Source organism: Moschus berezovskii, chromosome 17 (genome assembly GCF_049115385.1).
Source record: "Moschus berezovskii isolate FMDL1 chromosome 17, NW_MosBer_1.0, whole genome shotgun sequence".
NCBI lineage: Eukaryota > Metazoa > Chordata > Mammalia > Artiodactyla > Moschidae > Moschus > Moschus berezovskii.
This window is the reverse complement of record NC_142476.1, coordinates 60,059,182-60,075,352: the sequence shown is the minus strand read 5'-3', so window position 1 is coordinate 60,075,352 and position 16,171 is coordinate 60,059,182. Positions and strand designations below refer to the sequence as shown.

The following is a 16,171-nucleotide window of genomic DNA, read 5'->3' as shown; positions in this document are numbered from 1 at the left end:
AGATCAAATTGCCAACATCCGCTGGATCACGGAGAAAGCAAGAGAGTTCCAGAAAAACATCTATTTCTGCTTCATTGACTATGCCAAAGCCTTTGACTGTGTGGATCATAATAAACTGTGGAGCATTCTGAAAGAGATGGGAATACCAGACCACCTGACCTGCCTCTTGAGAAACTTGTATGCAGGTCAGGAAGCAACAGTTAGAACTGGACATGGAACAACAGACTGGTTCCAAATAGGAAAATTAGTACCTCAAGGTTGTATATTGTCACCCTGCTTATTTAACTTATATGCAGAGTACGATCATGCAAAATGCCAGGCTGGATGAACCACAAGCTGGAATCAAGATTGCTGGGAGAAATATCAATAACCTTAGATACACAGATGATACCACCCTCATGGCAGAAAGCGAAGAACTAAAGAGTCTCTTGATGAAAGTGAAAGAGGAGAGTGAAAAAGCTGGCTTCAAACTCAACATTCAAAAAACTAAGATCATGGCATCTGGTCCCATCACGTCATGGCAAATAGATGGGGAAACAATGGAAACAGTGACAGTCTTTATTATTTTTTTGGACTCCAAAATCACTGCAGATGGTGACTGCAGCCATGAAATTAAAAGATGCTTGCTCTTCAGAAGAAAAGCTATGACTAACCTAGACAGTATATTAAAAAGCAGAGACATTACTTTGCCAACAAAGGTCCGTCTAGTCAAAGCTATGGTTTTTCCAGTAGTTGTGAATAGATGTGAGAGTTGGACTATAAAGAAAGCTAAGCCCCAAAGAATTGATGCTTTTGAACTGTGGTGTTGGAGAAGACTCTTGAGAGTCCCTTGGACTGTAAGGAGATCAAACCAGTCAATCCTAAAGGAAATCATACTGAATATTCATTGGAAGGACTGATGCTAAAGCTGAAACCACAATACTTTGGCCACCTGCTACAAAGAACTGACTCATTGGAAAAGACCCTGATGCCGGGAAAGATTGAGGGCAGGAGAGCAGGATGACAGAGGATGAGATGGTTGGATGGCATCACCAACTCAATGGACATGAGTTTGAGTAGGCTCTGGGAGTTGGTGATGGACAGAGAAGCCTGTCGTGGTACAGTCCATGAGGTCACAAAGAATTGGACACGACTCATCTACTGATCTGAACACTTAGATTTCATGTCATACATATGGGATCTACTAAACAGCCACTAATTCCCTAAAATGTACCAATCACTTTTCTTCCAATTTATTCAGCATTCCTTTAATGCCAGGCATTGTGGTGGATGATGAATGACTAAGAAGATACTGTCCACATTACAACAGATTATGAAATAGATATAACTATTTCCAGTTTACATTTGAGGAACCTGAAGATCCCTAGATTTAGTATCTTGGCTAAGATCAGATAGAGCTTGAGGAAACTATGATTTAAATTCAATCTTACTTCAGTGCTCACATTTTCTACTATTTTGTACTACACTCTGTACTATCAACAGTTCACTTTTCAAAAAGTAGTATTAACCTGTAATCTCAGTTTTTACTTTAGATTTCCAAATGTTGGGTTTTGAGAGGAATGGCACAATACAGGGAAACAAACACAAAACAAAATTATAAAACTTCTTCCATCTAGGAGCTGATTCCTGAATTGGAGTACTTTACCAAGCAATATTATCAAAGCATGCAAAGTAAAAAGAATATCTTAATACAAACAAAAATCATAAATCCTAGAAAGAACTTTGAGTACCTGAGTCTTATTCAAAAAAACAAAACAAAACTGACATGCTTTCCAAAGCTCAATGGCCTGCCAAAACTTAGAATGTTATTCCTAAACAGTCTGCTTCCTAGACATGATTTTAATCACAAATAGAAGATTCTTCCAGTCCTATATAAAAGTCTCTAAGAGATAGAAACATTAAAATAAGATTTAAAGATCCAACGAATCAACAACTACATTGATTCCTCATTTTAAACAAAACAGAGAAAAAGAAAAAAAATAATGCTCTGGCTGAGGAAACTTATACAGAAATAACAGAACTTCAAAAATAATTTTTCCTAATCCGTTGCAAACATTCTCCTTTTAGTAAAACAAATAAGTACTTAAAAAAAAAAATCAACTTGATTCCAGAATTTCAAGTTCTTTTTTTTAGCTAATATATGTTACATTTTTTAATCTAGGAAAAAAGATAAATTATACTATGTATAAGGTACAAAAATGTTACAAATTAAGCATGATTTCAATGTATATAATCTTACAGAAAATTTTTATAAATAGAGCAAAATAGCCCATCATAGATTTTGTTACTATTTCTTACCAATATTCTATTTGTATCAAGATTAATCCCTAAATGTTGAAGAAGAGCTGGATATGACAACCCAGAAACTTAATCCTTTAGAACTTAAAAAAAATTCAAGATTAAATATGAACAACTTAAAATATATATGTGCTGTTGTTTTTTAAAGACATTCCAATGAATTTTTTTGGCTCTCAAAAAAAATGTTTGTTGAGCCAGATGAAATAAAAGCATATAGCTTACTTGAAAAGAAGAGGGAAAAAAATCTCTAACAATAATTGTATATGCTTTTAGGTGTAGATCTTTGGGGAAACAGTAAATAATGCTTTGATTAAAACAAATAATTTTAATTAAATTATCTGAATGTGACAGTATTTATTGAACTCCTACCATGTGCTTTGCACTTTGCAAGACAATGAGTATAAAGAAATGATCCCCACCCTCTTTGAGCTTATAAGGTAATGGATATAGCCTTCAAAACTATCCTTCTCTTTTGCTTGATTCCATGTACAAGCAACTTTAGAAATATAAATCTACCCTCTACAAAAGCTTAATACACATAAAACAGTATACGACATTGCAGAGGTCAGCTTCTTGATCGATGTTATCAACATACCCCAATTTAAATTAATAAATCATTATTCAGGTTTGTACATCATTCTTTATGAGTTTAGTTAGCTTGAGTGAATCCTCAAAGCCTAGCCTATTCTAATTAATTGGTCAGGTGTTATTTCTGAAACTTCAGAGTAGAGAATCAAATATATGAGTGAAATATGTGTATTCAAAGATGGTTATCAGCAAATGAGTCTCCAGTTTATCCTTAAGACAACATACCTTTATTTCATTCTCAAGACAACACACTTCTATTTCATCATGCCCTTCAAGCTGCAATTATAATTAACTAATAAGACCCTTGTAAAGAGTAACTGAGATATACCTGTTACAGTGCCTCTCAAACTTTAAAGTGCCTGTGGATCACGGGCAGGAATGCATAAACGCAGAGTCTAATTCATTAAGTCAGGGGCAAGGACTGCGCTCCTTCCTTCTTACAAGCTCCCAGTGATACCAGGCTGCTGCCCACATCAGGAGGGGATACAACACACCTGGCAAGCAGCTGGCACATGGGCTGCTCATACCAGTCCAGCTGACTGTTCTCTCCCTTTTGTGAATGTCTTATCTCCCTTATATAGCTCACCTTCTTTGGGAGAAAAAAATACCCTCCAAAGTTCTAACCTAATCAGAATGCCTTCCATATGGTAGGCATTAAACACATGTCGACTGAATGAGTGACACCCAGTCTGATTTTAACAGTCATTAATTACTTCTATGGCTATAGACAGAATGGTTTCTTCTCTGAAATAGTTTACTATAAATAGGAAAGTATCTTTGAAAACTGAAAAACCAATAAAGCTTTCAATCAATTTTTTTAATGAAGAAAAACAAATTGTATATGCAGCATAATCCAGTGCGTCTTTTCTTCAGGCTGACCTAGTCAAATCTTTTTTAAAAATCCACGATTAACTTATCTTCTGAAAGTCCTCCTTTTTTTTTTTTTTTGTAAATAAGAATTTTAATAAATAAAGGTCTTTCTGGGGAACTTTTTTTTTTTTTTTTAGCTGCACTGGTTCTTCTCCAGTTGCTGCCAGCGGGGGCTACTTTTCATTGGGGGCGCAGGAGCGTCTCATTCCCCGGGCTTTTTTTGCTGGAGAGCCCAGGCTCAGTAGCTGTGGCGCAGGGGCTTAAGCTGCTCCCTAGCATTTGCAATCTTTCCCCAAGGCGGATGGAACCTGTGTCCCCTGCACTGGCAGGCGTATTCTTAACCGCTGGACCACCAGGGAAGTCCCTCTGCGGAAAGTTTTAAAACTAATATTAAAAAAGTAATCATTTTCTTAGGACGTACCTTGTACTTTTAAAACAGCACAATAAAATTATAAGAACATCTTAGGAAGGTAACACCTATAAAATGTCTGGCTTTTCAGACTAACGTAATCATAAAAAAAAATTCAAATAGTATTATTGCTATCACTACGTAGCTCTTTGGGCACAGTGCCATGTGTTTCTCTGCCTTTTTTCTGGGATCACCATGACATTTGACTAAATACCTCAGCGCTGGCTTCTACACTTGTAAATATTACTTAATATCATTACATCTTTGTTCCATGCTGAAAAAAATGGTATGCTGATATGTTTCAAGCACTCAAACAAAGAACAAAGGTGGGGTATTATTTTTATTTCTAAGATGTTTACCTCTACCGTTTCAATGGCTTGACGTTTTAGCGACGAGTTCATTACCGAAAGACTTATTTTTGAGAAACTAACGGAGGATGGTAAAAAAAAGAATAAGCATCAACCTTTTAATCAAACTGTGAATTAAAACAACGTAACAGTCTGACAAACATGGATAAGCGGGTTTTCTTTTCCCGAATGATGAAAACGTATTAACGCCTCCCACCCGGCGACCCGAGGCCAGTCCCGCCTCTGCCGCCGCCGCAGAGACCAGGCCTGCGCGCCGAGCTCTACGCGTCCCCTCTGGAGTCCGCGCTTTCATCTTTATTAAAGTTTTTTGTGTTCTGTCTTGTTTTTCGCTTAAGACAAGACGCCAGGCGGGTGGCGCGCGCACGTCGGATCCTGGAGGCGCGGGCGCAGTCGCGGCGACCTCGAGGCCGTCCTCCGACGTCCTCGCTACGAGGGCAAAATGGTGGCCGCAAACGCCCGCCGGCTGGGCGGGGCGGGGTTTCACCGCAGACGGGGAGGAGCACGGCACACGCCCGCAGCCCGCTCGGTCCTCGCCCAGGCCGCCCCGGGGCCCGGAGCCTGAGGAGCTGCCGGCGCGGCGCCTGCGGCAACGAGAGCCCAAGCTCGGGCTCGTAGGCGGCGTCCTCGAGACCGTGAACGAGGCCGCCATTACGGGGCTCCAGGCCGGCGCCCCGGCGGCAACCCGCGCTGGAAGCGAGGCCCGGGGCTCCGAAGGCGGGACGACGCGGGCGGCGGGGCGGATGGGGGCCGGGGAGGCGGGGCCGGGGGAGGGGGCCTCGGCCGCAGGGCGGGCGGCGCGGCCTGGCTGGGCCAGCCTTCTCCCTGAGGGTGGGGCTCCCTCTCCGTCCGGAGCGGGGGTCCCCGCGGCGGCCCGGGGTCGCGGCGGGCGGCGGGGGCTGCGCTCCGCGGCGCCTCTCACCTGTGCCGTCCCTGTCTCTGTCGTCCGCCATCTTGCTGCGGCGCCGTGGCCCGGGCGAGGCCTGCGGCGGAGCTAGGTCACGGCGTCCTGACCCCCTCCGGCCCCGCGGCGAGTCGGCCCTGGAGGATGGGAGGCCCCGAAGCCCGCGGGAAGGGGACCCGGGGGCGGGGGTGGGGGCAGGAACGCTCCCGCCGGGACCCTGTGGCGCTCGGGAGCGCGGATCCGCGCCCGCGACCCTGTTAGCCGCGTCGGTGGCTTCAGCCTGTTCTGCCCAGTACCGAGCCCTGCACCCTGATTTTTCTGGCGTGGAGGAAGTATTTAATCATAAAGTTCGGAACCCCTCCTTTCCCATGATTCTGATCCACCTGGGGACACACTGCTCTCCTCGTCCCCCCAGTTTGTAGTATGTGGCGTGGCTCGACTTTTTTTTTTTTACTGCAGATTTTAAAACGCAGCTGGAGAGCTGGTGCAGAGCTCTGCTCCGGAGGGGTGACAGAAGCAACCCGCAGTGCCGCAGCCTCCCCTTCCCTTCTGCCCCACCTCCGGGCCGCGTTTTCGCCGGTCCAGTGCTCGCCGCCAGCTCCCAGAGACCCGGACTGCACGGCGGGCGAGCGCTGGAGCTGGGACGGAACAGTGGGCTGGCGGGAAGGAAACCAGAGAGCCATTAGAGTGTTACTGGTAGAGCTGAACCGCTGTAGAAAAACATGTTGTAGAATTGGCGCAAACATTGCGTCGTCAAGGCTGCGATTTCTCATACAAAATAGAGGTTCTCATAGCAACAAAGACGTGCCTGTATTGTGTCCACTGTTACGTACATGAAGATGTTCCTACTGGTGAAATTTGACAAGCTGTCCAGCTAAAATTACCGAGGGAAAAGTTTGACATATCGCTTTTCTGAAATTTGGAAGCTGTAACATGTTAAATGTTTGTCTCATTTTAAGTAAAATTTCACTAGAATATTTTCTTTTTAAAATGATTTTTGAAAAATATGCCTAATGGTGTGGTTCGACCGAATATATGTATTTTTAAAACTAGTTTTTGATGGTTTTTTAGTCCATGTGCGTGCTAAGCCGCTTCAGTCGTTTGACCGTTTGCGACCCCCATGGACTATAACCCGCCAGGCTCCTCTGTCCTTGAGATTCTCCAGGCAAGAATACTGGAGTGGGTTGCCATTTCCTTCTCCAGGAGATCTTCCCGACCCAGAGATCCAACCCTGGGTCCCACATTGAAGGCAGATCCTTTACTGTCTGAGCCAGGAGGGAAGCCCCTTTAATGCACGCATGTATTAATTTAAATGACTTAATTTTATGTAAAAATCATTTATAAACTTAACTGTAAATATTAAGAGGCCTTCAAAATATAAGGTATTTAATGGTTTGATTAGCTGAGTTTTTATATTTTTTTTTATTCTGGTTCTATAATCCCTCAGTAAACTCTAAAGAAAACTAATATTCTTTATTAAAATAAGTATTTTTTCAGTGGAAGATATTCCTGTGGTGCTCCAATCAGCATTCTCTTTGAAATTGACTACAAACAACTGAATCCTCACAAAATGGCTCAGAAGATAGATATTTATATAAAATGAGTATAATCATGAACAATAATTTCTTAATGCCAAAAAGGAGAGTAATCTTTAGCACTGACTTCCCTGGTGGCTCAGCGGTAAAGAATCCACCTGCCAATGCAGGAGATGTGGATTCAATCCCTGGGTTGGGAAGATCCCCTGGAGAAGGAAATGGCAACCCACTCCAGTATTCTTGCCTGGGAAATCCCTTGGACAGGGGAACCTGGTGGGCTACAGTTCAGTGGATTCACAAGAGTTAGTTGTGACTTAATGACTGAACAACAACAAATGATTAGTGTTCATGTATATTTAAATTTCATGGTCATTATGGTCTAGTTATTTGTTTTTTCAAGACCCTCTTTTCATAGGTGATGAAGGCCTTTGAAATAAATGTGGGAAACCCCAGCTTCAGTCTTCATGCTCACTACGCACTATACCTTTTCCTGTGCTGCTTTCAGTTTCCTTTTTCTGAAATGCCTTTCTCTCCTCTCTAACATTCTCTAACATTCACCCTCCCACAGACACACGTTTTTTCCCCTCCCTGTGGTCAGTGACCTCCTTGAAGGTCGTGTGCTCCCTGAAGCTTTCCATGTCAACCCCTTCTGAGGTGTTCTACCATAGCCAAACTGTAGACCCTCACAAGGACTTCCCTGTAGCTCAAACGGTAGAGAATCTGCCTGCCTGCCTGGAGATAGTAAAGAACCTCCTCCTGCCTGCCAGGAGACCAGCGTTCGATCCCTGGGTTGGGAGGTTCCTCTGGAGAAGGGAATGGCAATCCACTCCAGAATTATTGCTTGGAGAATTTTCCTGGAATTGGAGAATTGCATGGACAGAGAAGCCTGGCGGGCTACAGTCTGAGGTCACAAAGAGTCAGACACAACTGAACAACTAACACACACACAGACCCTCACGTTGATATACAGTGATTCTGCTTGTTTCCCCCTACCAAAATAAGCTCTTGAGGATGGGAAGTGTTTCACTTGTCCATATTATCTCCATTGCCTAGAACAACTTTTCAGTGTTTATGTCTAAAATAATGTGCATTTCTAGGGCTTTCCTGGTGGTCCAGTGGTTGAGCGTCCACCTCCCAATGCAGGGGACATGGATTCGATCCCTGGTCCTGGAAGATTTCACCTGACATGGGGCAACTAGTCTATGCCACAACTGTAGAGCCAATGCTCCACAGCTAGAGAGTAGCTTCCGCTCACTCCAACTAGAGAACACCCACATGCAACAACGAAAACCTAGCACAGCTGAAAATAAATAAAAGTTATTTAAAAAATAAAATGTGTGAACTCTATCAAACTTGAAAAAATAACGTGCATTTTAAAAACTAGGACAGAATTTAGTCTTCTCAATGACATTGATAGGAAAAGCTTTTTTTTAGATTATTTCAAGCCGCATTAACCTCTAATTCTCAACTTCTACAGCATACTTAAGATAACACTAAATTTGGATGAGTAAAAAATATTTATGTTAATTAATACTCCGCCCAATTAGATTTGAAGATGGATCCTAATATATACATCTTTTGTATCCCCACAGTACCTATCCCAATTTGGGATGCATACTAGGAGCTTAATATGTACTTTTCAGTTGACTAGTTAGACATAAAAGTCTGTTATTATTCTGGAAAACTTTCCACAAAATGAAAAAAAAAAGGTTATCCAAGAGACAAAAGCCCACTATGCAAATGAGTGGGGCCAGAGGCATATGTATAGGTTATGTCTTTTTGCGTGATTGAATTTATAGTGTGATAAATTTGTTCATACAGGCATGAGTTCTGTGCCCATGAGGGACTCAGAAAATGTTTCTTCTGAATACAATTGACTCAGTTACCTAAAATTTGGTAAAGTGAAAGGGTAAGTGGTGTGAATAATGCAAAATGATAGTAAAAAGTTACAGCACTGTTACTTTCCTAGGATGGGGATCATTGACATCCCCTTGGACTAAGAGTAATTTTTTTTAAACCAGATTTTCCTTACCCATTGCCCTGTACTGACCTCATGATTCTAGGCAAGGCATGTAATCTCTTTAAAACCTAGTTAACTTAGGGAAATGAAGATAGCAACATCCAAGCTCCTTGTCTTAAAGTCAAGTCTTATTGAGTCATAAGACTCAACAGATGTAACTGAAAGCTTTGAAAATTTTAGAGAACTTGTGAAGAATCCCCACTTTAATATAGGAAGAAGTACTTAGGGGGTCAAACCCCACCTTCTCTCCCAAGATTCAGCTTCCACTTGGAGAGTTTGCTTTTCCAGGTCTTCAACAGGAGGTTGACTCCAGGTATTACACAGATGACAGAGCTTCATGTTAAGTTTGTAGCCCCTTCCTGATTTCCCACCTTGGATTTTTAATTCTTATCAAGCTTGAGTGGCTTTAAGGATATCTAGATTCTTTGGGCTCTAGACTAGGAAAATGAGAGGGAGGTTGTTACTTCTCAGATCTCATTCCAGTTTTCTAATGGAAGATGTACCTTTCATCCTTCTCTGGATGGTTAACATCAAGAATGTCCAGCCCTTCAAGAAAGACACTGTTCCTAACCTACCCCTACCCATAAGGGGAGTAGCCTTACTCTGTGATCTCAAAAGGAAACATCAGAATATGATAGAATAAGGGTACAGTTTTCTTACAGTTAAAATTATAAAAATAACTCTAAATACTTTGAATATATTATCTCTTTTAAGCCTTCTAAGGCTGATAGTATCTCCATTTCACAGATGAAAAAACTATGTCTTCACATTAATGGCCTGTTTAAGGTCTCACAGCTAGTTGGTAAGAGAGCTGGCAAGGAGTCTAGTTCTGATTCCAGAGCCACTGTGCTTCTCTATAAATGTAAGATACCATTGTTATATTCTATTCAGTAACCTGAATATTTAGAGAAGAATGTTAAGGGCAAAAATCCTGGACAGAATTAGTCACCTTCCTCACCTTTTTTTTTTTTTCACTGCTTCAAAACATCAACCAAAGCAACTGGCAGAGACCCTTAAGGACTTGAAAGGATCCAGATAATGGCATGCATGGTGCCCTTGTCTGGACAAAAAATTAAATGTAAGGCCTAGCTTTTGGGTGGCAGGAGAGGAGGTGAAACCTACTCTTCTACCACGCCCCAGTGGTCTGCTCACCTTCTTTTCTTTCTTTCCCATCTTCCAGCAGATTGAGGTTTCAAGGCCCCTTGGTAATGAGGGAGAATTGTGTTAAATCCTTGGCTCTGGACAAGAGCATTTTCAGTGCCAGAGTTCCTTCAGGCTTTTCAAGGAGACCCAGGGCAGGAAACTGGAACTGCAGCACTTGTGGGCAACTTGAAAGTAAATCTTACATGAAACCACAACTCTTAAAGCGTTTGGAAAAATAACGGTTCCTGGCGTTGCTTCTCTCAAAAGTACATATTTCTTTCTGTTTTCCTTAAGAATGCACATTGACACAACAAGTTACTGTTTAATTCATTGCTTAAGCATTTCCTGTTCTAAGCAGCACTTTTCAGGGACACTCATTGCTAAGCAACTTTTGATGGGTCTCTGGTTCTTTATTCACTGAAAATCAGACCTGAAAGGGGCAGGTTGGTAACTGACCCAGAGACTCAAAAACTGTTCATGATCTCTGATATAACCTCTTTCCTCTTAAGTGTGAAAATAGAGGGAAGGTGTAGAATTATATAGGTGGTTAACTTTGGAATAATGTTTTTTAGTTCCAGCTTCAAAAATAGATCTTTGAACTTAACTTTCATTTCGTACTATATTTACATTAGGAGATGGAACTGTACAGAAGAGTTAAGCCTTAGGAAGTAAATGGACCCAGGACTGAACCTCAGTCCACTGCTCATTAGCTATATGAGTTTAGACATTTTTTCTCCTCTGTAACCTTGGTTTCCACATCTAAGGTAGAAGGAAATGGCAACTCACTCCAGTGTTCTTGCCTGGAGGATCCCAGGGACGGGAGCCTGGTGTGCTGCCGTCTATGGGGTCACACAGAGTCGGACACAACTGATGCGACTTAGCAGCAGCAGCAGCAGTCACTAAGTCATGTCCAGTTCTTTGCAACCCCACGGACTGCAGTACACCAGGCTTCCCTGTCCTTTACCATCTCCCGGAGTTTGCTCAAACTCATGTTCATTGAGTCGATGATGCCATCCAACCATCTCATCCTCTGTCATCCCCTTCTCCTCTTGCCTTCAATCTTTCTCAGTATTAGGGTTTTTTCCAATGAGTCAGCTCTTCGCAGCAGATGGCCAAAGTATTGGAGCTTCAACTTCAGCGTCAGTCCTTCCAATGAATATTAATTCAGAGTTGATTTACTTTAGGATTAACTTGTTTGACGTCCTTGCTGTCCAAGGGACTCTCAAGAGTCTTCTCCAGCACCACAGTTCATGGAGATAAGGAGATGGTTGACCAAATGGGGCATGGAGGCCACCTCTGCTTCTCCCTTGACTTCTGGCCTGATTTAATTTCTTTAGACTATGGCCATGCGTATCTCTTCTGAAACTAGGGCCAATAGTGATAGTATTTGGAGCACTTACTATGTTTTAGGAACTATGCCCAATATTTTATACCATCAAAGTAACCCTATAAGGATACTGATATAGCTCCCTTTTAAAGATGGGAAAAAAAAAAAAAAAAGTTAAGATCCCAAAAGTGCTTCTCTAAGAGGAAAAGTGGCTTTTCTGCTGCTGAGCCCCAAAGCCTTTCCTGAGATGCTCTCAGAATCTTATTCTGAATTTTCCATTTCCTACCTGTATCAGTCCCCTGGGACACGACTGCTCTCCTGTCCAGCCAATGCAGTGAAGAGGGACTGTGAAGGGGGCTGGCGCATCCTGATCTCCACCTCCCCTGCCACCCTGGATACGAACATGCAGGCTAAGAGTTTCACTACTGACATATGGAGAAAGAGATAGGATAATAAAGTTGGCAAATGGGGATGTTGTCAATGTCCTGGAAACTTAGAAAAATTTTGCAGACCTGGTTCCTGATTCATAAAGCTCTTGATGCTCTCTGAGAAGATTAGAGTGTGTGCCTGGCACACCCGGCTCTTCCTTCACTATACCATTCCATTACTGCCACTACTGTAGTTAATTTTCCTTCCTAGAGCTCATACAGATTAATGATAGTCCATGTAGCTCTTTCAGGACATAAATAAATAAATAAAATTTTAAAACTCTAAGTGATAGTTTTATATTGACACAGAATTTTTGTTTTTGGATTATAGTTGATTTACAATATTGTGTTAGTTTGGGGTATATAGCAAAGTGGTTCAGTTAAAAATATGCATGCATTCATTCTTTTTTCAGATTGTTTTCTTATATAGATAATCACAGAATACTGAGTAGCGTTCCCTGTGCTATACAGTAGGTCCCTGTTATCTTTTTTATTTCCTGATTATATCTATCTTATATGTAGTATTGTGTGCATGTTAATCCCAAGCTCCTGATTTATCCCTCTCCACCATGTTTCCCCTTTGGTAACCATAAGTTTGTTTTCGATGTCTATAAGTCTGTTTCTATTTTGTAAATAAGTTCATTTGAACCATTTTTTAAAAAATAGATTCCACATATGAATATCATATTTCTTTTTTCCCCCTTTGGTTGTGCTGGGTCTTTGTTGCTGCTCTCGAGCTTTCTTTAGCTGTGGAGAGTGGGAGCTACTCTCCAGCGGCGGTACATGGGCTTCTCCTGGTACAGAGCACAGGCTCTAGGCAAACCACGAACTTCAGTAGTTGAAGCACGTGGGCTCAGTAGTTGTGGTCCACTGGCTTAGCTGCTCCTCGGCCTGTGGGGTCCTCCCAAACCAGGAGTCGAGCCCATGTCCACTGCAATGGCAGGCAGACTCTTATATTGCATCACCAGGGAAGTCCTGATACTTGTCTTTGAGAGACATATGGATTTTTCAGTTTCAGATACTGAAAAGTAAATTTGTGCTATCATTTTGTATCATAGATAATTCCAGTACTGTTTGCATCTTTAGAACTGAGCAGAAAATGACTCAGTACGGTGCCTCATCTTGACTTTGTAGGCCTGGCCTGTGATTATGGTTGTTTACACTTAATAAAATGCCTGAGAGTAGCAAGCAGTTGAGACTACACACTCTCACGCATTGGAAGCTAACTCCTTGATAAAGTTCCACATTACCTAGTAACTTCCCTAGAACTGCAACTGCAACCCCAAGAGGGAACATCACTAAACAAAATGATACTAACATAAACAGATTTTTAAATCTTCATAGATTCTGCTGGGGTTTTCTTTATCCTTTTTTTTTTTTCTTTTTGAAGTTAACTATATTTTCAAGAAGGTAAGGGAAGGTGTGAGATTGGGAGTGAATAGTGGTGACAGGAAAGAGAGTCAAGAAGTTATTTTTAGGAAGGCTTGGAGGGGAAGGGAAAGTCAATTATATACCGAGAGTGGGGGCAGGGTGACTAAGCCAAGGGAAAGCTGTTAACTGGGGAAGGGTTTACCTAGTTCTCCAGTCCCTCTTGTTTCTTCCTACATGTTCACAATTCTTCCTCACCAAATAGTATAAGAACAGCAGCTGCAAACTCCTGGGTAGGAGGCATGATCTTGTTCATTTCAGCCTCCCTCTCCTTTCCTGGAGAAGGAAGTTTCCCACAGTTATCAGAAAATATTTATGAATATTTTATGTCCTGGGTGCAAGACAGCCTGTTAGGCTCAATAGGGAGTACACAAACATGATAGCTGATAGCTGCTTTCCATTTGCTGAAATACTTTTAAAGCTGGTAGTTTTACCATTTGTGTAGTTATTTTTTGGCTGAGCCACACAGCATGCAGGATCTTATTGCCCCCAACAGGGACTGAACCCGTGCCCTCTGCTGTGGAAGAGGAGAGTCTAAACTACTGGACTGCCAGGGAAGTCCTTAGAGCTGGCAGTTTTAAACTGGCAGTCTTTTGAGACTTCCCTGGCATCCCAGTGGTTAGGACTTAATGCTTTCACTGGTGGGGCCTGGGTTCAATCCCTCGTCAGAGATCTAAGATCCCACAAGCTGTGTGGCCTGACCAAAATACTAAATAAATAAACTAGCAATTTGGGGGGTTTGGGTTTTTTGTCATCTAATCTTTTTGTCCTGAAGTTTACTAAATTACTGGTCCACAAAACTGTAATACCCACCCACCTACTTTCTCCTTCATATGATGGAGAGTGTATACCAGACCCTTCCCATAGTCTGTGTACCCAACAACAGTTTGTATCTACAATAGTGATCAATTATTAGTTATCCAGAACACCACAGAAATGTGTCATTGGATTGAACTAATAGTCTTTTATCCAGAAGATAAGTAGTTGCAAATTTAACTACTTTGACTAAGTCTATTCGCTAGGTTGGGTTTCCCAGGTGGCTCAGTGGTAAAGAATTTGCCTGCCAGTGCACGGGATACAAAAGACAAGAGTTCAATCCCTGCATTGTAAAGATCCCCTGAAGTAGGAAATGGCAGCCCACTCCAGTATTCTTGCCTGGAAAATTCCAGCGGACAGAAGAGCCTGGTGGGCCACAGTCCATGGGGTCCAAAGAGTTGGACACGACTGAGCAACTGAACACATATGCACATTCACTGGATTTTTTTTTTTTAAGGCTGTGCCACAGAGCATGCAGAATTTTAGTCCCCAACCAGGGATTGAACCTGTGCTCCCTCCCTTGGAACCTTGGAGTCTTAATCACTGGAGCACCAGGGAAGTCGTTCTTTAGACTGTTTTATTTCAGTGCCTGGAGTGGGTTCCAAGGCTTTTGACTTCGTAGACCTTTAAGTAGAATATTAAATAGAAATTTACTAACTATGGCTTATACTGGGCTTCCCAGGTGGGCTAGTGGTACAGAACTCACCTGACAAATTCCCTGGGTTGGGAAGATCCCCTGCAGGGAGGGCATGGCAACCCACTCCAGTATTTCTTGCCCACCTGATGTGAAGAGCTGACTCATTAGAAAAGACCTGATGCTGGGAAAGATTGAAAGCAGGAGGAGAAGGAGCTGACAGAGGACAAGATGGTTGGATGGCATCACCGACCCAATGGACATGAGTTTGAGAAAACTCCAGGAGTTGGTAGAGGACAGGGAAAGACAGGCAGTCCATGGGGTCACAAAGAGTTGGACGTGACTGAGTGACTGAACAACAGCAATCAGTATTCTTGCCTGGGAAATCCCATGGACAGAGGAGCCTGGTGGGCTACAGTCCATAGGGCCACTGAGTCAGATACAACTGAAGTGACTTTGCATGCATGCACACACATGGCTTATATCTCATAGAGGAGTGTATATTGTAATCAAGAATCCATGTTTTTTATAGAAAAAAATATACAACCAAGAATGTAATAAATATTTTAAAAATTGATGTCCACAAACATAAAGCCCTTCCTGCTGCTGCTGCTGCTGCCAAGTCACTTCAGTCGTGTCAGACTCTGTACAATCCCATAGATGGCAGCCCACCAGGCTCCCTTGTCCCTGGGATTCTCCAGGCAAGAACACTGGAGTGGGTTGCCATTTCCTTCTCCAGTGCATGAAAGTGAAAAGTGAAAGTGAAGTCGCTCAGTCGTGTCCGACCCTCAGCAACCCCATGGACTGCAGCCTTCCAGGCTCCTCCGTCCATGGGATTTTCCAGGCAAGAGTACTGGAGTGGGTAAAGCCCTTCCTAGATGATCTTAAATAACTATGCCTATACAAAAATGGAAGTCTTCCCTGTAGCTCAAACAGTAAAGAATCAGGGTTTGATCCCTGGGTCGGGAGATCCTCTGGACAAGGGAATGGCATTCCACTCCAGTATTCTTACCTGGAGAATCCCTTGGACAGAGGAGCCTCTCAGGCTACAGTCCATGGGATCGCAAAGAGTCGGACACGACTGAGATACTAACACTACTACTACTATACAGAAATAAGGGTTAAAGTATATCTTCTTTTTAATGACCTTCTCTTTTTTTAAGTTAATTTATTTTTTTATTGAAGGATAATTGCTTTATAGAATTTTGTTGTTTTCTGTCAAACCTCAACATGAATCAGCCATAGGTATACATATATCCCCTCCCTTTTGAACCTCCCTTCCATGGCCTTCTTTTTAAAATGTGAGTGATACAAGTGCCCAACAAATTCTGTTTTTTCTTAACACTGGGTATTTTTTTTTTTTTTAATAATCTCTTTAAGAAGGAACAGCATAATGTGATGGCCAG

The 16,171-nt window shown here is 42.4% G+C and overlaps 1 protein-coding gene and 1 long non-coding RNA gene across 2 annotated transcripts in view; one reads left to right on the top strand and one right to left on the bottom strand.

The window, feature by feature from the left end:
- DRC8 (dynein regulatory complex subunit 8) overlaps window positions 1–6,207 on the bottom strand; it is a 135,946-nt gene extending 129,739 nt beyond the window's left edge. Inside the window, exons 1-2 of the mRNA XM_055419733.2 lie at window positions 5,993–6,207; window positions 5,453–5,571 (exon numbers count right to left, since the gene is read on the bottom strand). Of these exons, the coding sequence (XP_055275708.2) occupies window positions 5,453–5,571; window positions 5,993–6,207 (334 nt within the window). The remainder of the gene's footprint in view (window positions 1–5,452; window positions 5,572–5,992) is intronic.
- Window positions 5,391–6,441, top strand: LOC148775174 (uncharacterized). The gene is made up of 2 exons (XR_016039637.1): window positions 5,391–5,528; window positions 5,894–6,441. It is a non-coding gene; the product is annotated as an uncharacterized LOC148775174 (long non-coding RNA).
- Window positions 6,442–16,171: the final 9,730 nt, after the last annotated feature.